Raw genomic sequence first — 25,859 nt, forward strand, 5'->3', positions numbered from 1 at the left:
ACTACTAAGTCCTAGCTTGGAAGAAGAGCTAATTAAAATGCATGGTTACAAGTAAATTGCAAAGTGTCCCCTAAAGAAATGCTTTCTTAGGGCCAGGCTTTTGTAGGTGCCCAGCAGCCCTGACCTGACAAGGGTACAACTTGTCCAAGGGAACAATACCAAAGGCCTGTAACAATAGCGAGCTTTAAAGCACAGAGGTTTTCCATTCAAAACCAACTAGGAGTGGCCCAGGTCAGCTACTGTGAGAGGGTTCCTGTCACTTTCTGAAATCCATCTGCCTCAAGCTGTGTGACCCAAAATGAACCGTATATATGGTATAGAAAAAACATAAAGCAACTCTGGTGGGAGGGCCTAAAACTTCCATGTTGCTCAGCTGCTGCTGGTGCTGGGAGCAGGGCCATGGCGCTGAGCTGGGCCTGGTGCTCCCTGGCCTTACTGCCTCGGTTGCACCCCGCTCCTCTTGTCAGTGCGCTCAGCTTTCCTTATGGATGCTACCAGCGGAAGAGATTAAAGGCAGGTGAAACTTAGCACCTTCTGCTGGAAAAGTGGGACTTCCCCGAAAAGGCAGAAGCAAAGCCATTGCTGTCGGCCACCCATCACACGCAAAAGTACCACATCCACCATGCAGGGCTGAGGAGAAGGTGGGGTGAGAAAAGACACTGCCCAGCAGCCCACACTTTAATGCTAACTAACAGGATTCACCATTCAGCTCCTGACTGAGTTGTATTGACACAATAAAATAAAACAGCCTCTCAGACTGTTCCCTGTCTCTGAAACCGCAGCGTGTTCTTCCCCCAGCACCACTGTCACGCTCATTTAATGCATCAGACTCGCTTCTGCTCTGCGTGGCAGTCAGCCCGTGCTGCTCTTAGCCAGTGCCACAGTTATGCCTGGTGGTCCCCTGCTGAGAGCTGTTGGGGTGAGGAGACAGGAGCGAAACCCAGGCACACTTCATCACCTGAGCAATCTTTGCTGTGCCAGCCACTCAGAGCAGCTAGCTGAGGAGCGAGCAAACACGGAGCACAGGATTAAAGCCCTCTCCCGTGCTCGTGTCCCTCTTTGCACACAGACAACAGTAGCAGAAAGTATTTCTCCTATTTCATGCCTTTGGCATGGATAAGTATGAACAGTATTTCATAATAATCATATTATTAAAGATCAGATTATCACCACTGACAGCAGGCACTACAGCTGGTGCCATTCAGAAGAGCAGGAGCCAGGGAGGGCTCCAGCCCCCTCAGCAGGCTCATTGCCCAGGGACGGGGTCCAGAGGGACAGCACTGGGGCATGGTGCAGCCACAAACCCAACTTTTCTCTAATTGAACCTCAGCTGCGGTTGGTAAGGACAAAGGGCACAGTTGTCACATTTTTTGGAGCGCTCAGGCTGTTTTCCTCTGTGCAAACAGAAATCAGATCCCCTCTCCCCTTCTTTTTAAATAATAAAACCTGGGTGGTTTGGATTTTTTTGTTCCATTCACCCAGTTCTATAATTCAAATCCCCTGTTTACAGGTATTTTTAGCTTAGAAGGCCATTTTTCCCATCAATGAAGATGCTAATCTAAATAGCCCCCTCCCTGATGGACAAATAATTGGCTTGGGTCGGTCTGCCTGAAGTTGCCAGCTTTTTAAAGCCATGTTTTGAAGGTAGATCTCACCAGTAGGTCAGACCACCTAGGCTACTCATTGGCTTATAATACCATGATACCTTCTGTAAGTTGAGCAGAGCCCTTGTGAATTGTCAGCTGGGAATTATCAACCAGCCATAGACTCTGCTCTGTCAATATGCAAAGCTAAGGGAGATCCCAAAGAGGCAACTGCAGGGGTGTCACGATTTTCAGCAGCCTAGAGAAGTTTCATGCAGCTGTATGTGTCACTGGCATCAACATGTCAGTAACCACTCCATGCTCAGCTCCACCACACAGGAGGTTTTGGCTGACCACACTACATGTTAATGTGTGTTTTCACCCAAGCTACACGCTGTTGCAGCAGCTGAGCATGGAAGCACCTCAAGTACACAGAAATCATGGTAGGTTGTAGTTAAACTCACCTCAAATAAAAAAAGTGAGGTTGTGTGCTTTGCCCTGAGCTAAATACAGTGCTACCACTCAGTTACCATCATGCTGGTCACTGCAGGGATGCAACAGGGTTGGAGCAGCAATCAGATTTCACTTGGGAACACAAAACATAAACATGTTGCACATGTAAACAGAAAACATATATGTATATATAGACAGAATGAGAATGCGTGTGTACGATAAAAGGTAATAATTCCCTAAGAGACACACCTGGTAGTGGTGTGTCAAGGGTAATACCTTCTTCAGCAGAGAAACTTAATGCTGAAGCTCTCCCTGTGGCACAAAACACACAATTGGTTTGTATGTGAAGTATTGCCTTCTTAGTAATTATCAGAAAAAGCTGACCAGCAGCCCTACACACTGTGGAAGAATCTCTAAGGAAAGAGGTAGGGAAGGACACGGTTTTAGGGTAAACTGAGTCATGCCTTGAGAACTGCATGGACAGGACAGCACAAGCTGAAGGAGACCCCTTTCTCTGCTGGTGCTGTGGCCATGTCACACAGCAAGGCATCCTCACACAGACTGGAGTTGGTACAATGCGTAGGAACCAAGCTAGGGACAGCTTGGAGAGTCTTATCGCTCCACAGACAGTCACAGCACTGAAATATGAATGCATTACACAGAAGAAATGAAACAAATCCAAATCTGTGTCAGGAGATGATTTTCTAGGGCTCCCATTGTGCCCAAACTTATGGAGCAAAGCCTTCATTTCCAGTTCTATCCAAAAATCACTGAAGCAAAACACAGCCTTTCACTGCTTCAGAAGACTTTGGAACAGCACTTTCTGTATTACAGAGGGAAAAATTGTTATAAAGGAAAATAAATACTTTATGTTAATTATGTAAAGTATTTTCAGTATCCCTTAAAATGGGCAGGCTTACCTGCAAGCTGTCAGAGTATTTAGGTAGTAGTTAAAATTCAGAAGATATTTCATTCATTCACATAACAGCAGGGCAGTTTCATCTTCTTTCATTGTTCCTCAAACATGTTGCACTGCACAGAACACTTGTACTCATTATTTCTACAAAATTAAATGCCAGATTAGCTTTCAGCAGGAGGCATGGTTGAGAAATTCAGGAAGGACTGGTGAAGCTGGAAGCGAGCAGAGCACCGTTCCTAGCCAGAGTAAAAGAGTTGAGTCTTAGTTTAGTTTTGATGCAACAGAGCGCTCAGATAAAAGCATGAATTAAAGAAAATTAGCACAAAAGGACATAGACACTGATATCAGGCTGATATGAAGGTTGTCCTGCGGGCTACCTCCAAGCAACCCTGAGCAGTAGGAGTGTGTTCTCAGCACCTCTCCTGCCGTGCCCCGTGTCTATCCAGGCTGAGAGCCACCTTGGCTGGGGTCACGCACCCAGGTAGCTGCCAGCTGAGCAGGACATGCCATCAGGCACTCCTGAGGTGTCAGATGAAGGACAGGGGCCATGCACACCAGCAGAGGTGGGAGGCAGCTGCCATGGACTGGCTGTCAGCAGCCCGTGACTCCTCCAGCCCCAAAGGCATGTTGACACCAAAACAGGGAGGCAAGGACAGCAAGTGTGTCCTTTTGGGCTGGCCTGCACTGCTCTGCGGCTCAGGGAGGTCTTTCTCCAGGGGAGCCCCTTGGTGCCTGCATCCTTCTGTGCCTACATGCAAATACCTGCAAGGGAGCAGAGCGCCTTTGGGGCACAGGGGGGACAGCAAGGGGAACACTGGTCAGGGCTGAAACCTCATATGTTTTGCTCCTGAGCTTTTTCTTAAACAAAGGGAAAACAAATATTTCTCAGGGTTTTTTAATTATTTTTATTTTAATACCAGCACCCCATCACATCCCATTCACTGCAGTTCCCACTGGAAGTCTGTCATGCCACTGCTTGCTGACTTTAGCAGTGTGGATGGAAGAAAAAAATTTTAGATACTGCCCATCCTACTCAGATGGCTGCCACAGATGCCTTCTCCCTCACCTCCCACAGGAGAGCTGACCATCCCAGGCGGGCCCCAGATGCCTTTATTTCCACATCAACACCCAGAATCATTTCTGGCTGTGGTGGAAAGCACCAACAACCTGTTTTCCCCACAGAGTCCACCTCTGGCAGAGGCTTTCTTCCTGATTTAATGCCTGAAGCTTTCTTTAGGAAGAACATTGTGATGGGTAACAGCCAGGGGCACGCAGAGCCAACAGCCTGTGGAACTGCAGCGGTGTGTGGTGCTCATCAGACCAAGCCACCACCAGAAGCACTTCAACAGCTCTTTTAGCCCATCTCTGCAGGATCAAGCAGAGACTCAGGTGACAGAAGCTGCCTGGGGACCCCTCTGGGAAGGGCTGGCTCCAGAGGGCTTTCTCCCTCAGGCTGCAGAAGGCCCTGGGGAGAAACCTCCAGGTTTGACCTTCAGGGGCCCTCCCCCTGCTGCCTCAGCGCCCGTACCCACCTCCTGCTGGGGCTGTTTTGCTCCGAGCCCTTCTCCTTCCTTGCCCTGTTGTGGTGGGGAAGTTCAAGGTGTCCTGGCAGCAGGAAGCTCCTTTGCTCCACCCTCTGCCCTGCACACCGGCCGTCTGAGTTTGTCGAGGATTTTGCAGAAGCAGAGCTGCCAGTAACAGCAAGCTGACCTGTGCTCGGGTGGGAGCTGCACCCCCGGCATGAAGCTCTTCTCCTGCGAGCCCTGGGCAGCCCTCGCCGTGCTCTTCTTCACCACCATGCTCCAGCGTTCCTGCTCAGCAGGTAGGGCTCTCCTCTTATGCTCCAGCTTCTGTACCCTGCCTTCCCTCCCAGTTCTCTCTAAACGTATTGCCCGCTGACGGTGATTTGTTCTTTAAAAACAAGGAGGGCTCCCTTGTATCGTCCAAAAAGCGTAAAGAGCTGGAATTGATTAATGCTAATGAGAATTACACAATATGATTGATCACAGCATCTTTCTGAAGAGAAGTGCTTTTGCCAGCTATTTACAAAGCCACCGTAAATGTGAGTGAGCTGCCGCTGCTCTCCTGAATGGCAGAGATAGGGGGCCACGGTTTCTTGGCCTCCAATTACTTGCTGATGCAAGAGACCATTTGAAGAGGCTCACTGTATCCTGGTTTATCTAATATGAGGTGCTTTTTGCAGGAAATCTGGCTTTGCTGTCCCTGTAATTGGAGTGACTGCCTAAACCCAGGGGTAAATGAGACCTGTGAGCAGCTCTTGTCCCATCAGAATATCGCTTGCATTTGTGTATCAGCACTAGCTGAGACCTGCCAGATGTTTAAAGATGGGTTAGCTTTGACAGCCTGTCTCCAGGCTGCGAAGTCTATAAATGTGAACCAGTGCTCTGTGCTCTGCAGCACTTTCTTCCACAGGTCATGCACAAGTTTTAATTATTCTTTTCAGTGCTTCCATGAGGGTACACATTAACCCAGAAAAGAAATTATGGGCTTGGCCAAGGTCATTCAGCAAGTCCTAGCAGAGGTAGGGAAAAGAATGAGGAGCACTCAGACCCTGCCCTGGAGAAGGCTGCCTGGGGACCTGGTCCCACACTGGCAGCAGGCAAAAGGAAAGCTCTCACCTTGCCGGTGGCCACTCAGCTCAAAACACAAAGCAGAACATCAGTAGGTAATCCCAAGGGGGCACCTCCTGCAGGACAGCCTCAGTTTATTTATAGTTACTTGGAAAATGACAAACTCAAAACAAAAGGTTTGGGCAAAGGTCTTGTTAAGTTTTGTTTTCCTGAACTGAAGTTAATCCTGAACCATTGTTTTGGAGTCTTCAGTGATATCAAGCTCGATCTGAATTCCTCTATCATATTCCGAGTTATTAGCTCAGAGATGGTTTGACTGGATATGGTTCTCTCAACCTCTGCTTGGTCTCTAGACCAACAGCTCGTTGGGGTCCCTCTGCCTGCATGCAGCAGCAACCCTTACTATAGTTGTAAGGCTGTGTTTTTCCTATATCTCAGAGGGCCATTGCAGACACTTCACCTGGTTGAACTCAAACTGGACTGCCCACGGTGGTACAGGAGGAGATATTTCCATGTCTCCCTTCCTTCTGCAGCAGGGGACAGGCTGGTGCTAGCACAGGGACCACAGCAGCCCGTGCTTCTCCCAAGCAGGCATTCCTCAGCCACGCCATCCTGCAACACTCCAAGGTGCATGCTGTGGCTGGGGGAAAATGGGATATTAGAAGGTCTAAGGAGGCTTCAGGGAAAATGGATATTACAGATCTGGAGGGTTGGAGACCAGCTGCAGTGCTGTGCTAGAGTGCAAGTGTGCTCTGATTCTGGGTAGGAAGCAGGATAAAGAGGCAAAACCTTCTTCACTGAAGCCCATGTCCCTCTCCTTCTCTTACCTATATCTGTATGTTGTATTTTCCAACCTGAGCTGGTTAATGTGCTCATCTTTTCTCCTGTGCTTTCCTTCTGGCAGCAGCTGAAGGAGCCTCCAGTGTTTCAACAAGTGCCATGCCCACAACCGAGTACGAATCACCATGTCTTAGTAAGTCTTTGTAAACTGTGACTACCATGATAAAGCCAGGTAACAAGACTAAGCAGGTCTCTGGAGAGGCTATCCTGGAAAAGGATTTATTTTTTATCACTTGCTGTTATCAAGGCTTCAGTTGCAGGTGAAATTCTAGGAGGCATTTCTAAGCCTCCTCTGTTGGCATTCCCCATATATCCTGCGTGCTTTCAGGTAGACTTACACCTTTTAACAGACTACTTCATGTCTGGTTCAGTTTGTGTGCCCTAGAACTCTTGCCAGACCAGCTGCCTCTGGGCACAATGTGATCTTCCAGGAGTGCACCCATCCTATTGAGTCTTCCCCAAACAGCCACCCTCAGGCAACCCGAGATCCCACCAGTCCTCCCAGAGTCATCCCTCCATCCCAAACATCAAGCAGCTCCAAAGTCCTGCAGTTCCTGCACTGCAGTACACGTACCAGCAGAGGTGTGCTACCTTAAATGATGACAAAGGTATAGGACAAGGTGTTTCTGGCTGCCCCAGCCTTCATGGGCACCGAGGTTTCATGCTGAGCTTCCCTTCCAGCCCAAGGAATTGGGATGTTTTGGTTCTCCATGCTCCCTTTGATACGTCCACCTCACCACCCAGGGTGCAGACACAGAGGTGGGTATCTTCACTGTATCCACCTGATGGAAAAAGCGTGGCAGACACCTTTAAACAACAGCATGAATACAACAACTAATGATAGGTTCCTCAAGTGGCTTTAGGAAATTGAACTGCTTTAAACAAACAAACAGAAAAAAAGATACAAAAGATGCAAGAGAAAATAGAGAAAATGCATGGAATTGTTAAAAAAAAAAATCATTTTTAGATATGTGAAATAGGGATGTCCCAGTGGTGGTAAATGTAAAAACAGCAGAACACAGGCAAGTTGCATTTAACAGCCCAGCACAGAGCAATCAGTGATTCTATTACCAACAGAGGTATTGGGTACCTGAAATAATGGAAATCTTGCTGACAGTGTCTTTGCTAGAGAGATCCTCTTACTCCATTGCATGAAGTTTTCTCTACACTATGTTTATTTTAAATAGTAACTAGTTACTTCTATCATACTCCATTCCTAAAACTGACCAAGCAGATGCTATTTAGGTGTTTTGAAAGTTTTCAGTAACGGTGGGCACAGTGGTAAGAGTGGCCAGCTCACATGGCTGGCCAACGGGGATGACCAAATCTTGAAGATACGTAGATAAAACTGAATACTGCCATCCTCTAGGTTAAGAGCCAGGCATAGGGGACAGCTGTCCAAAGTCAGAGTGACAGAGTGAAGTCACCATCTCACCTGCCTTCTAGCAAGGAAAATGTGCTACGTATTTAGGCTCCCATCAGCTCACTTCATTTCTTCTCCTCCAGATGTGGACTTCTGCACGCAAGCGGCTACGTGCTGCCAGTCAGGCATGGATGATTACGGGTGGATTGCAGCAGCCGTCGGCTGGAGCCTCTGGTTTCTGACGCTCATTCTGCTCTGTGTGGAAAAGATCATGAAACTCCGGCCAGATGAACCCAAATATTTGGTAGCCTGAAGCAGGACAAGCCAGTGAGCAGCAGTCAGGTGCAGACAGACTGACAAAGCATCCCAATCATTTCCTAAGGAACAGAAAAGAAAGGGACTGTACCTTCAGCTATAAAAGGCCAGATCTAAGCAGACACCTGCTGAAGCTTCATTATCCTGAGCAGGTCCAAGCCCAGGTGTACTGCAGGCTCCATCCAGTCCCTGCAAGCTACCAGGGACATGCTACTACACATGGAAAACCTTTTCCCCAAGCCCTTTCCAGCCTGCAGTCAGACACAGAAGGACCACTTACCAGGCTATAGCTCCCTGCCTTCAGACAACCCAGTACAGAGCCTTTGAGTTTGAAATAGAAGTGAACAAACAAAGCTAGTCCTTGGATGAGCAACATTGCCAGATCTAGTCCTAAGCTATGGGCCAGGCTACATCAGAAAACAGATGCAACTCATTGATCATACTGAGTAACATTCATTCGCTAAACTACAGTGTTTACTGGCAACAAGGAAAACTCTGTTATGGAAATTTAAGGCTTGTTTGGGCTGATTTGAAATTAGAACTCGTTATTCCAGTGCAACCTATATGTGAACTGTTTTGTGAGAGGTTAACACTGGTTGCATTTATTCAGCTTGCACCTGCCTGTTCAATTAAGCCACGCTGCACCATGGCAAGTGGGTTTAAACCAGGATATCCAAGTCAAGCACAAAACTGCACCTATTTATGTAAGATGATAATACATGCTCTTCTTGATGGAAAGATTCTCACTGACTGGTTTAATCCTAGTTTATGTTGAAAAGCTTGTATCAGCAAGGAATTACCACACACAAATTGTTAGAAACATGATTCTAAGGAGAAATGTTCATGCAGCAGGGTTTGACTCACTGCAGTCAAATCTTGTTTGGGGCAGTTGCACCAAATCCATTATTAAAACAATAAATCAACATTAAATTCATCTAGACATATACAGGATTAGCAAACCTAGAGACCAGCTGAAACCAAACACAGAAAGTTATCCTTTAACCAAAGAAAGCTCTATCAGAGATTTCTATCTATTAAGTATCATTAAAGCTTCACTTCATGTGTTAGAAAAGATACAAATCAGCTTAAGACTCCTCAAATGAATTTTCGCACAACTAGGCACTTAGATCAGGACAGTCCTGTGCCAGTTCAAACTGACACATGGTTACCCCTCATCAGCTACCACAGGAATGGGCACCAGTTAGGCTCTTAGAAAAAGGCATCCTTCGCTACCATCAGTGTCACTTCACAGAAAAAGTCTTCTGGTGGGAAATGTTGAGCTGGCGTGCTAGCTTCAGGAAAAAGTCCCGAAAGGAAAGGGCTTAATTCCTTTGTGGCATTTGTAATTTTTTTTGTTTGTTTGTTTGTTTTCCCTCCCATATTCACTATAATACTATTAGTAAATAATCACTGTTATAAATGGCTCAGGATTCAAATTAGGATTAAATAAAAAAATAGGATTTATTGAAAGAATATAAAGGAATAGAGGTAAGCAAACAGCGCTGGGTGCACCGGGAGTCTCCGCTCCACCAGGACGCACACCAGTTACATCAAGCAGCTGATTTTTATGCTCCTAGACTAATACATATTCATTACTACTTCTAAAAAAAATAGATTATTAAAATTAGCTTCCGGGGTGCAGTCCCTCCTACTGGAGCATGCGCAGTCTCCTCTGGGGTCTCTTCTGGGGGTCTCTAGGGGTCTTTCATGCTGAAGGCTCGTAGTCTTCCTCTCCACCTTTGTACTTACTGGGCACCATACCAAGTTTACGGAACATCTTCTTCAAGTCTTGTCTCCCAGCCGCCCTTCAGCTTCTTTCTCCTTCCTCTTTATCTCTCGGCCCCCCCTAACCAGATACCAAAGATCCACATAGTATCCCATAACAGTCACTAGTTGTTATCAGTTGTTCTGAAACTCCCAGACACACGAGTAATTAAAACATTCTTCCCCAGCCATTCACAGACACATCTATAGCAGTGTTAGAAATAGAAGTCCGGAATAACAAAAGCCAACAGGTTCATAAATTTAAGAAGTGATAAATTGACTAGAATGAGGGGGAGACTGGGACACACTGCATCTGTGGTTCAAGAATTAAATTGCCAGTGCAGGGCCCAGAGGCAGACAGGATTCAAACAGAATTGTTCTTTATGGACACGAATTGTTAAAACATTCCTCACAATCCCTTATCTTCTTTTCAATATCAACAATTCGTGTCACTTCTGTTGTTAATAACTGGATTTCATCAGTCCGTTCTTGGAGGGTCCAATTCTTAAACATCATAATTGACATTTCCCCTTCCTTTTTTAATGAAGTTATTACAAATGTACTATTTATCACCCGGTGTATTAATAACGTAATGCAAGGTATCATACAAGGTATATACAATAACATAATTACACCACATGACAATAAAAATAACACTCTTTTAACCCATGGTCCACCAGGCAGCCATGAAAATAAATCCCATTCCATATCCTTCCAGGTTTGTGTTGGTCGCTCACCTCCCCCCCTTCCTTCTCTGGGATGGGAGAGAGAAATGGGAAAGTGAAGCCTGTGAGTTGAGATAAAAAACACTGTTTAGTTAAGAAAATGCTTCAGCATTTCAACTGACAACAACTAAAACAAATGTAATAGCCACAAGACAAATGTTGGTGTGGGACCAGCCAACTGCTTCTTCCCACCAAAAATGGCTGTGTATGCACAAACTTACAGAAACAAAGGATTCTGCGCTTTATTGTTGGCAGTGATTGAAAGTACAGTGAGCTGACGGTTTACCACTCCAATCATTGATGGATGACAAATCTCGTAACTACATACATCATCTTTTGCCTGATTGAATAGTTTTAATAGTGGAAAATGTGCATTGGTTTGAATGCAATATGATAGATACTGTGAAAAAATCTCCACCTATTGCCTTAGTGCCTGCTTCTGCAGAACTCTTCCTAGCATTCTCCCGTTTTATGGAAATTGTTCTCTTGCTCAGGAACACAGAAGTGCCTGCTGGAAATGGCTTTAGTTTTGATTTTTGAAGGGTTATGTTTTATGGCTTTTGCATTTCCTTGGCTAGGGCTATGAGCACATGAATGCAGTCTGTCATGGGGGTGAATCCACTTCTGTCTAAAGAGTTGTGAGCACATGATGCAAGCTCTAGATGCCCTATAGCTCAGCACAGCACCTGCAAACCTATTCCATAGTAACTGAGCAATTTGGAGGGCTTCCTAAAGCTTGTCTTTAGGAGCACAGCTTGTTTTTCATATTCTCCGAAACAGTCTGGTTGCATGCAGCCACAGTCAAAGAATGTAGTTGATTTAAATCTCAAGTGTTTTTTTTTTTCTCACAGCTTTGGATGCACAGTGCAAAAGGAGGAGATATTCTCTAATGGTGTTGTCAGTGTTTCAGGGGCTTGTCAATAATTTCAGGAAGCACAGAATAAAAAAATTGTATCCAAAAGACATGAGAAACTGATAAAAAGGCAAACAAAAAAAAAAAAATACTGCGTATAACTGGATTATTCATACCCAATATACGATAATCTAAAAATTATCCATGGTCCACTATTACATTTCCTGGAATATTTTTAGCTGAGGAACTCACACAGCAGCACGGCTTGTGGGTTATAACTCTATTTTAAGATCAATTGGGTCACAGTAGAAGGTTGTGGTCTGTTTTTGATGCACAAGTTAAAAGCGACTCTACAGTACAATGCCTTAGAAATGTGGTATATGAGCCATGCCATAGACTGTTTTTGGTATATTTATTGGATGTTTTCTCATTCCTAATAGTATCATCGCCACTTATTATTATACTTCTAATAGTATGATTGGTATAATAATATTATTACCCCCAACTAGCGCAATGCTGCCAAGCCCTGTTGACTTCAAGGGAGCTACACTAACACACACACATCCAGCACATGCCTTGTTCTATTCAGGAAGCCTACCATTTTTATTCCCATGGGAAAACTTGGGAACAAAACATAACTCCCAATTTACAGGCATCACTTCACCTGCGTTAAACCTCAGTGCTCCTTCAGCATGCCACTTGCTATGCCATGCTGTGGCACTGAGCTGGTTTAGGCTCTCAAGCATCTCAAAGCATGTAAAAAATAAGGCTATGTCTCATATTACCCATTAAGCTGTCCATTACCCTCTAGAATGATGACAGAAATATTAATGCTCCAGTCATTTACAGTACATTGATCAGTCAAATGCTGTGTTCTTGCACCAAAAAGTTCCTTGCTGGAAGAAGAAGGAAAATAAATGATTCTAGCTTATATGATTTAGTATAACAAGGCAAAAATGGTTGAAATCTGGATGGCTGAATGAAAATAACCGAATCACAGAGGTTGGAAGAGACCTCCAAGATCACCGAGTCCAACCTCTGACCTAACACTAATGAGACCTCCACTAAACCATATCACTAAGCTCTACATCTAAACGTCTTTTAAAGACCTCCAGGGATGGCGACTCAACCACTTCCCTGGGCAGCCCAATCCAATGCCTAACAACCCTTTTGGTAAAGAAGTTTTTCCTAATATCCAACCTAAAAATAAAAATAAATGTCACTGAAACACACGCTTGAATCCTAACTTTGCTGATCCAGACAGAACCATTCTTCACATTATCTGGACAAAGTTTCTGAATTTCAGGCAAAGAAAGTATTCAGTGCCTATTACAGGAGACACCCAGATGGCACTCAGGAAAGCTGCTGGTCTACAGGTATCTCGATAGACAAACAGAGCAGTAGGGAACATCTAACCAATCGATACTTCTAATACTGAATACTGACTCCTGGGTAGCTACTTTAATTTGCCTGGAAATAATATCAAATCACATCTGACCAGGAATTTTTAAAAATCCTTTATTCAAGACTAAACTGATTGGTACTTGCATGAATCTTCGTCTTTTTAGATACCACTACTCACATTACTCACTGCCTTTATCCTCAGGGTTTTAGTGAATGAGCTACGTATTACGCAATTGCACTTTACAATGATTACACTTTGCAAAATCATCAGAGGGATGAAAACTGGCAAGCATCAGAGCTTCCTGCTCACATGAAACACATAGAGAAAAGACAGAATTTAGATGCCTAAGAAAATGTGCTCTGTAGTAGGAATTGGTAGTTCTGATAAAGCCACTACAAAAACTAGGATTTCAGAAAACTATTGTAATTGATTACAGACAAGGAATTAAATCTAGGCAATCCTGGGAAGCAGCCACCCTCTCATCCTTTCACTCCAGATCCCACTTGCTTTGTGGTATCAGTGGTATCAGCCTCTCCTGAGGAATTCAAACCCAGCTGCAGATTTTTGTTCTGGAATCAAATATGCATTTTTCAAAGAGTTTATTTCTAAATCCTATTTTGTAATAAAATTTCCAGAAATAAGCTCAGGGTAAACAATGCAGTTTTGTCTCCGGAGTCTGCAAACAACTAGAGAAAAAAACACAGCTCTGAGACACACACAGACTTTTCCTGTCCACTTTGAAGGTAGGAAATCTAGAGACACATTCAGTTAACCACGTTGCTCACCCACCAGAAATAATCACCTGTGGGCTCCTTTGTCTTGCTGACATAAAACTTCCCCAAATCTGATTATTCTCTCCAAGAAAAACCTAAAAACAAAAACAAAGCCTCTCTGCATTCATAAACTAAAAGTCTCCCATCTCAGAGGTCAGTAAAGGAAGCTCTGTTCCAAACCTCACCTTTTTATGGTGTCCTTGCCTACAAAGGACAGTTTCATGCAATAATACCTTTCAATGACTTTATCAGCTTTTCCCCTGTGACTACTATCACTCCTGTTCCATCCCTTTTCTCTCCCATTGAGCCCATTTTCCATCAGTTTCACATATTCACTACTTTTGTGAACCTTTGTGCACTGAGTTTCACTGAGTTGCAGTGTTTCACCCTGCAACTATTCATTTCAGTGACTTTATTTTTAAGACAATCACATAGAAGACACTCTTCTAATCCTTAAGTCCTAGTTAAACTTAACTGCTGCCTCTCCGCTGTTCGGTGGCTCATCTTTCAAACTATTTACCCATTTCAGCTTTATTATTTGCCATTTACTCAATACGCTAAGTTTCTTCTCTTCATTCCCTGCCCATAGCTGCACCCGCTGCTGGTTGCAAGAACCAAGAAGGTCCTGCCTTGTCCCCTTGTCCTTTCCTTCTCTTCCCTTTCCAGGGGAAACAGCATTTTAAATCAAAACACTTCCCAGTTGGTGATGGTTCTGCAAGATCTCTTTGCTGATGACTTCTCTTCACTGTTTTTTTGTTTTGTTTTGTTTTGTTTTTGGTGGTGTGTTGTTTTTTTTTTTTAATTATTATTAATACACTTTTGTGTCAGTGGCTTTTCCAGTTTCTTTGTCCTAGACATCAGCTGAGCTGTGTGCTCTCATACCACTGCTGTATGATAACGTTTGGTGACATTTATCCTTAAATAAAGATGTCTAAATAGTGCTCATTGTCACTTGTGTTAAATGCTTCTTCAGCCCTCAGCTGCAGGACAGTACTCCTTGCTCCCAGGCAGAAATGTGAATATTGTAAGCAATGTCATGTCAGTGATGTTATTTTCTGGAAGTCACAACCAACTTCTCTCAACTCCTTTGCAGTCCTACCATGCGCTCTGCAAAAGCAAGAATGGTCTCCAGCATCCTAGCATTTTTTCTTTCACATTGGAGTGGAGAATAGCAGGATATAGCAATACTGTAAATGCTTGGCTGCACATCTGGAAATCCTCTAAATGGGAAATTCCTTACCTTTAATCTTGAATTTCTGAAGTGTGCTTGTTTAAAGCAGCCATCAACAAGCTCAGAAAAGCTGTCATGAGAATCAAAATCATCAATGGAAATGCTAGGTAACAAGGGTTCCATGCAAAATGCAGGGCGACTTACCTGAAACCATTTTATTCAGGGTTGCAAGGACTATCAAATCCTGTAATCGGTTCCTGAGTTTGTGTATGCCCAAGTCACCTGTACTGCATAGCTTTCAACAATTTCATGTTTGGCAACTATGCTGATGTACTACCAACAGCTGCTAAGTCCCAAACCTGTCTCCTCTCCCCTTAACTCCAAGGGTAAAAGCTTCCTGATTTTTATTATTATGGTAATGTTTTTTAATTCCCATTATTTTAGTCAAGTTTTTCATATCTGCCTTTCAGGACCAGAAGAGCCTGGTGCATTGCCAAATATAACACCGCATCAATTTTTCCTTGAATGTGGAGAGGTTTTTCCTAAAACAGAAAACAATATCCAGCTACTGCTTTTAAATCATGCACAGCACTAAAACACTCAAACTGAATGAGAAAACCAACTTTCGAAAAGGCCTGTGCTGAAAATCTTGGAGAAGTGTACATGGGAACATGACAGAGTTCTTAAGAAGTGCATAGATTTGAATATAAATGAAAATGCAAAACTGTAATTTTCATGGTTCAGTCTCTTTCCTGTTTTCTCAATTCTCATTTCTCTTTGCCCACTCTACATACAGCAACAACAGGGTTACTGTAAGTGAAATTGGAAAACACCATGTTGGGGATCCACAGACGTTTAGCATTCATTTGAAAAGATTTTTCAGAGCATTTGTTTAAATGTGCCAACATTTTATTCTGATTAAGGCAAGATGTAACAGCCTCAACATAAACTTTTTCAGCTATGGAGTAAGAACTACCCAAAACTTAGCAGGAATGGCCATTACAAAAGAGAAAACATACTTTAAATATAAAGAGTATCAAGGTAAAGTAACACAAAAATCAATGTAAAACATTCCAGCTCTGCAAACTATGAAGGGCAAAGAAACGTGTAGTTTTTCTAGCACTAATGTAACTTTTGAAAATCTATCAGTCTTCAATGGCATTCACAGGACTGCAGCTCTACTCTGGAAACGTCTCTTTAACGAGACAGTGCATCTCCATCTCATCCCTGCTTCTCAAGTTTCTTAACTTTCTGGGTGAGTAGACTCACCCTTGGACCTGTAAGTCAAGCCAGATACATCTTGCCAAGTGCATCCCAAGCTGTAATAAAGAACCTGCAGGATAAATTCTCCTTTCAAAATATACACGACTCAATGGTTTTCAGTGGAAGTTATGCAGATGTCAGCAGGGACAATATGCAGACCTGCATATGGACCATAACTGGCAGTCCTAACGGTATGAGCTGTAGTAAGTTGAGATTGGTCTGCCCTTGTTGAACTAGTGTCAGATACAGGGAAAAAGAATTTTTACAGTCATAAAGCAGCTGATTATCTGATCATTGAATATTATCTTACTAGCTGATTATCAGCTGCTTTTCAAAGGACACTGATTATAAAAGAGAAATCAGACTTTTCAAGCACCCAAGTGTATTCACATCCAAAATACTGTACACCTAGTAAATTTTCATCAACATTGACAGAAAGTTTATTTCCTAAATTCCACTTTATATTTAGGATCTACAAATACTGGAATACATGAGAGCAGACTGGTGGCATCCTCAGGACTCCCTGCCCCACATGTTCTCACCTCCAAGTGACTTCAAAGCTCTTGGCCAAGATATAGTTTTTCCAAAGAGTGGCAGCTATTAACAAAGAACGGCTAGGTAAAGCATGGGGTTGAAAACTCTCCTTTCTTTCTTTAGCTGAAAAATTGTTAAGCTGGGAAAGGAAAGGATGTAGTGAGAGTAGAAGCTTAAAAATGACTTCAGCTACCCACTGCCATCCACATCTCACAGCTGGTGACTTCACTTGGGCTCAAATACACATCAGCTTCCTTGCGTAATTCATCTGATGTACTCTCAAGCTATGAGTTAATGCACAGCAGTGTCAGCTGTTTTGGGTCTTTGGAAATTGGAAACTAAACACAAACTAAATACAAATGTCAAGGAAAATTGTGAAGAAAGAGAAAAGCCTGAGGATTCCATGAACCAGATGGTTTAGACATGAAAATGGATGTAACTGTTGGTAACAGCTTTCAGTGCCTGTACCAACTTCTCATCTGATCAGTGTTTTCAGTAACTGGTAGATTCATTAAGAAATACTTCAAATTCAGGATACTTTAATTTTTTTTTTTTTTTTTTTCTTTCAATCAGGCAATAAAATAAACTGGTGAAAGCCACTTCTGGATTGGGGATCCAGAAGCTTGCAGGTTTTTTTTCCCCCAAATTCTTAAGAATCACACATTTTGGCAGATGCATTCCAAAGAGTCCTTGTTGTAGTACACAAAAATAAAACAGCTTTCCTGTAGCTGCAAGAGGTGACTTGAAGGTCTCCTTTCTTAAGACCATCTTGGAAATGGAACATTTAATGTCTTATATGTTACTTGTAAATATATGAATATACAGAGTATGCCATGCCATCAATTTGTGAACAGCAGATCAGGTCTTCAGCCAGTCTGAGAACGTAACTTCCAAATCATAGAATATCCTGAGCTGAAGGGAACCCACAAGGATCAGAGTCCAACTCCTGGTTCCATATAGGACCACCCAAAACTCAGACCCTGTATCTGAGAGCGTTGTCCAAATGCTTCTTGAACTCCAGCAGGCTCGATGCTGTAACCACTGCCCTGGTTACAGGGAGCCTGTTCCAATGCCCGACCACCCTCTGGATGCAGACCCTTTCCCTAACCCCCATCCTGACCCTCCCCTGTCCCAGCTCCATGCCGTTCCCTTGGGTCCTGTCGCTGTCCCCAGAGAGCAGAGCTCAGCGCCTGCCCCTCCGCTCCCCTCATGAGGGAGCTGCAGGCCGCCATGAGGCCTCCCCTCAGCCTGCTTGGGGCTAAGCAAACCAAGGGACCTCAGCCGCTCCTCCTGTGTCTTGCCCTCTGGATCCTTCACCATCTTTGTTCCCCTCCTTTGCGTGCTCTGTAATAGCTTTATGTCCTTCTGTTGTGATGCCCAAAACTGTACACGGTACTTGAGGAGAGGCTGCACCAGAGCAGAGTAGGGAACATATGGCACTAATGAAAAAACATTAATCAGATCGTTAGAATTTGAGACACTCATGGATTATTTTCATGCAGAAACAAATGTTGTATTCCAACCTCCATATTACTGTCTTCTCTGTGAAACTGTAAGGTTTTAAAGTAGAATTTTTGCATCAGTAAAAGCCACGTTTATCTAAATGTCTTGTACATGTTCTTTGTAAGATTTGGGACTGAAAAGAAAAACTACGCTCTTCCCAACACAAAAGAAGATGGAAATACTATAATAGCATCACCATCACTAGCAGAAGTGAATTAGAAATAGCCTAAGTACCTTTATCTTTCAAAGGATTACAAATTCCTTTGAGTCAGCCAATGAACTTGCTTTCTAGAAACTCATGTTTTCTTGGGATGAAGTCACAGTATGCTAATGTTATAAGCACTGGCCTCTGACTTCACTGCAGAATCAAGCTGGAGAAGGATCTGGGCTATGAAGGAGATGGTTTTAATGGGAACACTTAGGAACAGTCTTCAGCGTTTCCAGAGATTAACATTGCCTGATACAGTCTTCATTTTGCAAAACCCAACATTTTTCAGAAGTATCAGCAACATTCACATGTACAAATTTGGCAGAAAACAACTGTTTCTTTATTTTTACGCTAGAACTGATTATTACACAAAAGGCTTAAAAAAATTCAGAACAGAATGACCTGTAAATAGTGCTGTTCACAACCATGCAGGTGTTCTGACTCCATCCAAACCTCAACCAGTGCCCATGAGGACTAACTATTGACCAGTGAACTGGAAATGGATTTAGACTGCTTTGCTACATTAAGTTCCTCAAACAATTTCATACTGCCTTCTGACAATCATAGGTAAACAGAAAAATATCTTAGTTTCCTAATAAAGAAAGGAAGCAACATGCCATTGTTTTTATCACGTCAGTGAGCAGCCAGTTGCTTCCTAGTCTTGGCTTTGGCAACGAATGACGTTACGTATGTGTTAATGAACAAAGTACATAGGGTTCTTCCATGGCATCCTCCTACCTGTTTTCATTTCAGTCTGAGCTAGTCTTGTTGCAGCTACTGAACTGTGCACTGGAACCAGGAACTGATTTGGTAGCCAAAGAACACCATAATAAAAGAGCATTACATACCTGTATCTTACCAATGCTATTTCTATGCCATTAAGGCCTAACCTGGTCAACTGCCCTGTGATCTCCTTGGCTACTACCATCTTCTACAGTGTTTGAAATGCCCATGTTGTAGCACCAAGTAGTTCTGCTTTTCATTTTTCTAGGGCAAGGCTCCCAAGCCTCACAAACACTGAGCTCCCACTCCATTTCAGTGCCAGTTTGTTAGCTTAATACAGTCTGATCTGAAAATAAAAACACTCCAACAAATCACAACGTAAGTAAAATCTTCATATGTATTATGTCAGTTACAGTTATGCAATGGCCAAATATTAGTAAATTCATAGCTAATATTAAATTAAAACTCTGGAAAAAACAGCGACAAACAGTTCCATGGCACGTACCATTTTTTACCATGGGAATAATGCTTACCCTTTGTCCAAAGGGACAGTGGGAACAAGTATAAATATAGAAACTGTCTCCAAACTGCAACTCTAAGCCTATGTTAATGCTCTAAACTGTCACTGACTTTCACTAAAATTATTCAGATCCAAACATAAGCAATGATTTAGGACATCAATTTAAAACAATGCTGGTGACCCTGTACCAGTCAGGCTGGATTGATTTCCGTCCACAAAGCAAACTACAGAGTGGCAATAATTTATCGCCGGTCTTACAAGAGCATATAGTATGTAAATATATAAATTTTAAACACACATTTCCCCAAATTTAACCGTGGCTGAATATTTTAAAATGATTTTTAGAACAAATTAAATGCCAAGCCCTTTCTGTTTGGATGCTTTGCTTTGTTTTTCCAGCCTGAATAAGTCTATGGATATTGTTGTAGTTATACAAGGCCAATGTTTCACTTCGCAAACATTGAAGATGAAGGAACACTTGAAGCTTCAGCACCAGAAGGAAAACAAGGAAGAGTGCAGAGGGTAGCTCCATTCGGAAGGTTAGAGCTATAACAATTATTGTTCCAGTTTGTTACAAGTAGCTCATAAAGCCTTTTATTCTAAACAGTCCTATTGTTACTGACAATCAAAGGGATTCTTATGTGGGATTACACCTTCAACACCCTAGAGCTGATACAGTTTGTAATCTTGAAGAACAGCAACACAAACCAGTTCCCCATAAGCACTGGAGAGATCAGAATACTTGTACTCTGTTGCAAAATGTCATTTCAGTTCATGCAAACCTTTGCCTTCTTCCTTAGAAGAAGGAGTTACTACACTTGGAGTTTGTTCCTGGGATTTTTCTGTTGCTGGAGTATTGACTTCTTGACCTAAGTTTTTATTTATTTGTTAGACTGAATGAGGGTAGGAAGAGAAGAGGAGCACCATAGTAACAGCAGACTAATTAACATTGCTTGCGATGACACTGATGATTTTCCCCGTTTGTCCCCTGTCTCTCCTACACTCTTTTCATTTTGCTGCCTTTTCTTTTTTCCGGAGTGTTGTTTAAAGAGCTGTGAAAGTCCATTCTTTTGAGAGAACAACATTGGTGATTTCCTTTAAGTCTTTGCTTCCATAGGAAGCAGATACCTGGCAGATTTGCAAAGGAATGCTAAATCAACTATGGAAGTTCTGCACTGTTGTCTGTTTCTGAGAAAGTCGTAGAAGTTCTTCTCTAATTGCTTTTATAAGAGAGGCTGAAGAGTGACCTGGCTGGAGGTCCTCAGTGGAACTGGTGGTGTAGCAAAGGCCCTGGCCCTGAAGGCTGTTGTGCGGAAGCTGAGCAGGGGGTGCCGAAGGCTGCCTGGCTGAAGTCCTCGGCATCTGGAATACTGGTGAGGAGGAATATTCTTGGTGTCCATGCATATGCGTCTGGAAAAAGGTAGAAATCGTTATTGTACTTTCTGAATAAATATGATAATCCCAGAAAAGACAAGAAAGCAAAAAGGTAAAGAACAGGGGGAAAGCAGCATGGAGATGCTTCTGTCTGCTGCCACTGTTCTTTTGTTGTATGAATGAGTGATTCTTCTTATGGAGCACAAACAACAAGCATACACAAATTTGCTGGACTGCCTCGAGTTCAGGGATTTTTAAAATCTCTTTGAACATCCATTAAAAAGTCTGACTCCCTTCTATGTCTGTTATGTTTAGAAACTGAAATGGAAGGAGTTGGGGAAAAACACAGAACTGGAAGTCAACGAGTTGGCTTCTCTTTCCTTGCCTTTCCATCAGCTTCCTAGAAGACAATAGGCAAATCACCATCTTCTGGTTGCAATTCCTTTGTACCATCTATAAAATAGGGATGCTTCTACTTTCACCTTCCCATTCTCTGTCTGGCTTGCCTGTCCAGAGTGTACACTTTTAAGGACCATGTAAGTGACCTGTGCCCAGGAAAACACGGTCAACAGGAGAAGCAACAAAAGGCAAAAATGGTTCTAGTCAGAAAGACTGGATTTTTCTACACTCAGCACAGTTCTACAGATCTGAGAAATACCTTCCCAGTTTAGGGACAACTATTGTTTAATGGAAGAAAGGGCTTAATTCTGTTTTTGTTCAGTAACATATATTCTTTAATGAAACATAACAGAATCCTAAGTTTATCAGCTTGTCTACCTGGAAAAAAATCTGCTTACACTAAAATAAATCATAAATTTACAGTACGCTAGGTTACTGCACTGACTCCCAGTATGGACACAAACCAGGTACATTTTGAAAAATCTAAATTCCAGCTGATATCCCTAAAGCAATTGCTTCCTCTTGCTGAGTATCTGTGAAGGTTGAGAGGCAGCCAGATGAAAACACTGAACACCAAGGACTTGAGGCTGCTTGAACATGCCTTAATGAACCTACAACTCAGAGGAAAGCAGCACAATCCCCTTCCAACAAGGAGCGTCCAGCTGCAGCATGTTCAGATCACAGCTATCACAATCTAGTGAGCAGTAACCTCTGCAGATAAGCCTGAAGTAGCAGCAGAGAGAGCTAAATGGGGAGGGAAGAAAAGACAGCAAGGTCAGCTAGAAGAGGATTTGGGGATGAGGGGGAGGGGAATGAAGGGATTATAAAGCTGAGACTGGAAGGATATGGGGGACCAAGAAATACTGTAGCAGCAGTGTGCAGGGAACACAAAAATGCATGGGAGTATGTTGCCTAACATCTCTCATAATATAAATGAATAAAATCCAAGCCATTTGGCTTAGGACTGAACTAAGATTAGATTCTGACTCTGTTGCATAGCTCATGCAGTCCTGATCAATTGCACAGTTAATTTGGGAAGAGAGATTAAGAGGAAAAGAAGCTTTAACAGGAGAATGATAGGTAAAGAAGATTTTCCGAGTAACATCCTGTCTTACTTCTTATAAAAGGAAGGAGATTTTAGTATTAGAAAGGAATGAATAGGTCTCTTGATTGTTCAAAATTACTGCATGTGGCAGTGAAATCTGAAACTAATTCATAAGTGGAGTCTAGTTAGCAAACCTGACAAGCACTCTGTGGGTTTATAGAAAAGAGATGATATCAAAAATATTAAAAACAAATGTTCCTTGACACATGGCTCTTAACATCAAACTAAACTACATTCAGGTTACTTTCACATTAAAATATACTACATGATTCAGCTTCTATCTCATACTGTATTGAATAAGCACCATAAGAATAGCTTCTTAGCAGATATTAGGAAGAATACCTGCTGAGGACAGTGGCTGTTTTATAACATTAAGGCTATAAAAATTTTTCTTAAATATCTCCCAAAACTAGAAGCATATATTGTTTTCATATATAACATCATAATTAAACAGGTTGAGAACTTCCAAAAACAGAGGTTACTTTGGAAACCTAACCTATGTACAGCAAATTAGGGATAGGAAAGCTAGAAGAACTTTTGTCCAATTTTAAAACATTTCTTTATGAATATAAATACAGGTTTATGTATTACGTAAAGCTATATATGTAATAATATTTTGATTGATATAGCATCTATAAATTATATTTTTGTATTAAAACTTCCATCTAATTAACAGTAGTACAAAATAATAGACAAAAATATTTTTGAGTCTTTTAGTTAACTTCTTAAGGAATGAAGATTTATGAGATCACTTTGTGCATTTGTTCATGTCCACATAATAACAGTTGAACTGTGCCAATTTCAAATGAATTTCATGTATAAATATATATATATGCACATACACATATATATGTATAAATAAGTATATATGACAAATTTTACAAAAATAAGTCGCCAATTAGATGTGACTAGATTTTTGCTATCTGCTGCTCAAGTGACCAATTGCTCCATATTGCGTTTCCTGTTAGCTAAGGTAATACAAAAATCATCTTGGTTGCTTAGACCTTCTAGATGGGAGAATGAAGGTGAATTGATGGTAACCTGCACAGTGATTTTGGGTCAGGTGGCGTAAGAGAGAGGTCATATTCCAATGGCAAATCAGGTGTTGACAGTACAATAACAGGTGAGAATACTGTGAGGAAAAAGGCCATGGCAGGAACACAAATGCAGATCCCTTTCAAGTTCATGGCAGAAAGATCACTCCAGATCTATCCTTCCTAAATGCAGAGGCTAATTTGCTCAGAATGAAGGAACAGGAAAGCTGTTTGCTAAGAATGTTTTGCCAAGTTGAATACTGTACCTTAAGGAATGTGTCTATCATTAAGTAAATTCTCCTTTCCAAAAAGAAGAAAGAAATTTAGAGCTCTGTCCAAGTGAAGGAAACCAAACTCTGAAGGTAATTATTTAAGTGTAGAAAGCTACAAGTTAAGGGCTTATCTAACAAACTTAAACTGCATTAAGTATGCAAAAAGGCTGAGATCTTCCTTCCTCTCTCAAGGAAGAAAACAGAAAAATTGTAATTATAAGAAGGGAGAAAAAGGGGCACAAAGGCGTTGCTCTCAAGATTACTGCAGTAAAGCTGTCGCAGGTCAGTCCACTTCAAGATGCGAGTACATCTAACACTGACTGGTAGCAGGCAGCTGGACCTTTCTTGGAAATGCCACACAGTATCTTCAACCTCACCACACATTTGGTTGAATCAGAAATGTCGGCTTCTAGAAGCAGCACTGCCAAGAACATGGAATCACGATGGCTGCCTAGGACACAATGATAAACTAATACATATTAATTTACCACATCCTGCTGACTGAGGTAGGAAAATAATTCGTTTAGGAACACCTCTACTGTTACGTGCAAGTATGTGCCTTATTCCACAGCCCTGACTCCTGCTGTTGTGCACTGATATAGAAGACAAAAGAACTATAATAATACAAAGTAGAAGGGTAGTCTGGGACAATTTAATTCAATGTTTTCTGTTTAAAATGATTGCAAAATACAAAGGCATATTTCAAAGAAGGAAATGGAAAGCAGTATCCACCTCTGCCGGTGCTCAGAAGCAGAACTGGGTGAACTGCAATTAATGAATGAAGGCCTCGAGTGAAGAAAAAAAAGGGTTAGGGTAAAGTGAGAGAAAGCAGTTAGAGAGAAGCGAATGTGAAAGAATAGCAAGCAAAAGTTAGAAGAGCTAACGAGGGTTCGAAGAGCAAAGCAAAGAATGTCAGAGAAGCAACTGAAAGTATTCCAGGGGGAAAAAAGTTCCAAACAGTAATGCAGGAAAAAAAAAATACCCGAACATATCACTACTTTGGAAACTATGCAAATGTGTAACACAGTACTCACTGCATCTCGCCTAGCATATTCATCCTCTCCACGGTACTGGGGCCACCCTGGCCCCCCCGGCTGGCCATGCCCTGCTCTGCCTGAGGGGATCTCCACTTGTTGACCTCCGATCCTGCTAGCAATTCCCACCTGAGTGAGGTGCTGTATCTGAGAACCTTAAAAGCAAATATTGGTTTTTTCATCTTTATACACAGTCAAGTTTGCAGGGCAGACAAAATGACAACATAAAACCTTGTTGGAAGCAGGAGACAAGAAGAAAGTGGAGCTCCATTTGTGTAATTAAAAAAAAAATCAGCAGAAAGAAGGCTATCATTATAGAATAAAGAAGGAAAAGTTGTGTGCATTTTGTGCAGTTCATTTGAGTGTGATGCTTTTCATTGTCACTGCACTTAAGGAAGAGGTTAAGATACGTGCATCTCAGGCATGGACTGCACTGCATTCCAAAAACATGCCAGCCCTTTTCAAACAACACTTACTGAAAGCCCTGGCAATGTTTTAATGTAAATTACTTAGCAGCAAAGAGAAGATATTTGCTACCGTAATAAACCACATTTGCATCACACTGGCAAGACCCTAACTCTCTAGGCTACATTCTATTCCATCTCTCACAAGAATAAAATACATGACTATGTAAAAGTGTAGTTCTTGCAGCTTTGCTTTATGGTTAAATATTAAACGATGCTGTCGTTGACTAACGAGAAGGTCAGAACACACTGTATCTCCTTTCAGCCTGAAAGCTAACCTCCTCCTTTCTAACTCCCCTCCACCCCCCACTGCTTTCAAACACATACAAGGAGAGCCACCACCATTAATTGTAAGAGACATGGAACAGCATGCCAGCTTTCTTTTTTCCTGAATTTCCTCCCACAGGGAAACAAAATTTATTTTATAAATACAACAGAAATGAAACATTTAATAAACCCACAGATACATAACAGATAACTCTGTGTGCGTGTGTGCATGTACAAAAAGGGAGGAAAAGACAAAACCACTGATTTACGTGATGTATTGTTAGTTTGCTTTCATATTTTCCCCTCAAAAAACAATCATTAATTGAGAAGCTTGATATTTACACATGCTGAAAGACAGTAACTAATCATCTGAATTCCTCCTAAACTTTAAAGCCAAAGATGCA

At 42.2% G+C, this 25,859-nt stretch overlaps 3 protein-coding genes across 9 annotated transcripts in view; 1 reads left to right on the forward strand and 2 right to left on the reverse strand.

Moving 5' to 3' along the window:
* ATP6V0A4 (ATPase H+ transporting V0 subunit a4) overlaps window positions 1-7,322 on the reverse strand; it is a 32,811-nt gene extending 25,489 nt beyond the window's left edge. The window contains exons 1-2 of the mRNA XM_084503385.1: window positions 6,961-7,322; window positions 2,957-3,191 (exon numbers count right to left, since the gene is read on the reverse strand). The gene's annotated coding sequence lies outside the window, so the exon portion shown is untranslated. The remainder of the gene's footprint in view (window positions 1-2,956; window positions 3,192-6,960) is intronic.
* Window positions 4,216-8,802, forward strand: TMEM213 (transmembrane protein 213). Of its 2 annotated transcripts, XM_084503398.1 has the most exons (4): window positions 4,216-4,777; window positions 6,451-6,519; window positions 7,068-7,145; window positions 7,893-8,802. In XM_084503398.1, exons 1-4 carry the CDS (start codon window positions 4,696-4,698, stop codon window positions 8,060-8,062), a joined length of 399 nt encoding a protein of 132 aa, XP_084359524.1. In that variant the 5' UTR covers window positions 4,216-4,695; the 3' UTR covers window positions 8,063-8,802. The 2 variants fall into 2 exon arrangements, with proteins under 2 accessions (XP_084359524.1, XP_084359525.1); XM_084503399.1 differs by lacking the exon at window positions 7,068-7,145.
* Window positions 8,803-18,580: 9,778 nt separating this feature from the next.
* The window catches only part of KIAA1549, a 139,583-nt gene continuing 132,304 nt past the window's right edge, over window positions 18,581-25,859 (reverse strand). For 5 of the 6 annotated variants that reach the window (XM_084506349.1, XM_084506351.1, XM_084506350.1 and 2 more), the window contains exons 19-20: window positions 24,725-24,879; window positions 18,581-20,916 (exon numbers count right to left, since the gene is read on the reverse strand). In XM_084506349.1, coding sequence (XP_084362475.1) covers window positions 20,662-20,916; window positions 24,725-24,879 — 410 coding nt within the window. In that variant the 3' untranslated portion in view covers window positions 18,581-20,661. The remainder of the gene's footprint in view (window positions 20,917-24,724; window positions 24,880-25,859) is intronic. The other variant, XM_084506354.1, reaches the window with a different exon arrangement.

Source organism: Aythya ferina (genome assembly GCF_964211825.1).
Source record: "Aythya ferina genome assembly, chromosome: 1".
Classification (NCBI taxonomy): Eukaryota; Metazoa; Chordata; class Aves; order Anseriformes; family Anatidae; genus Aythya; species Aythya ferina.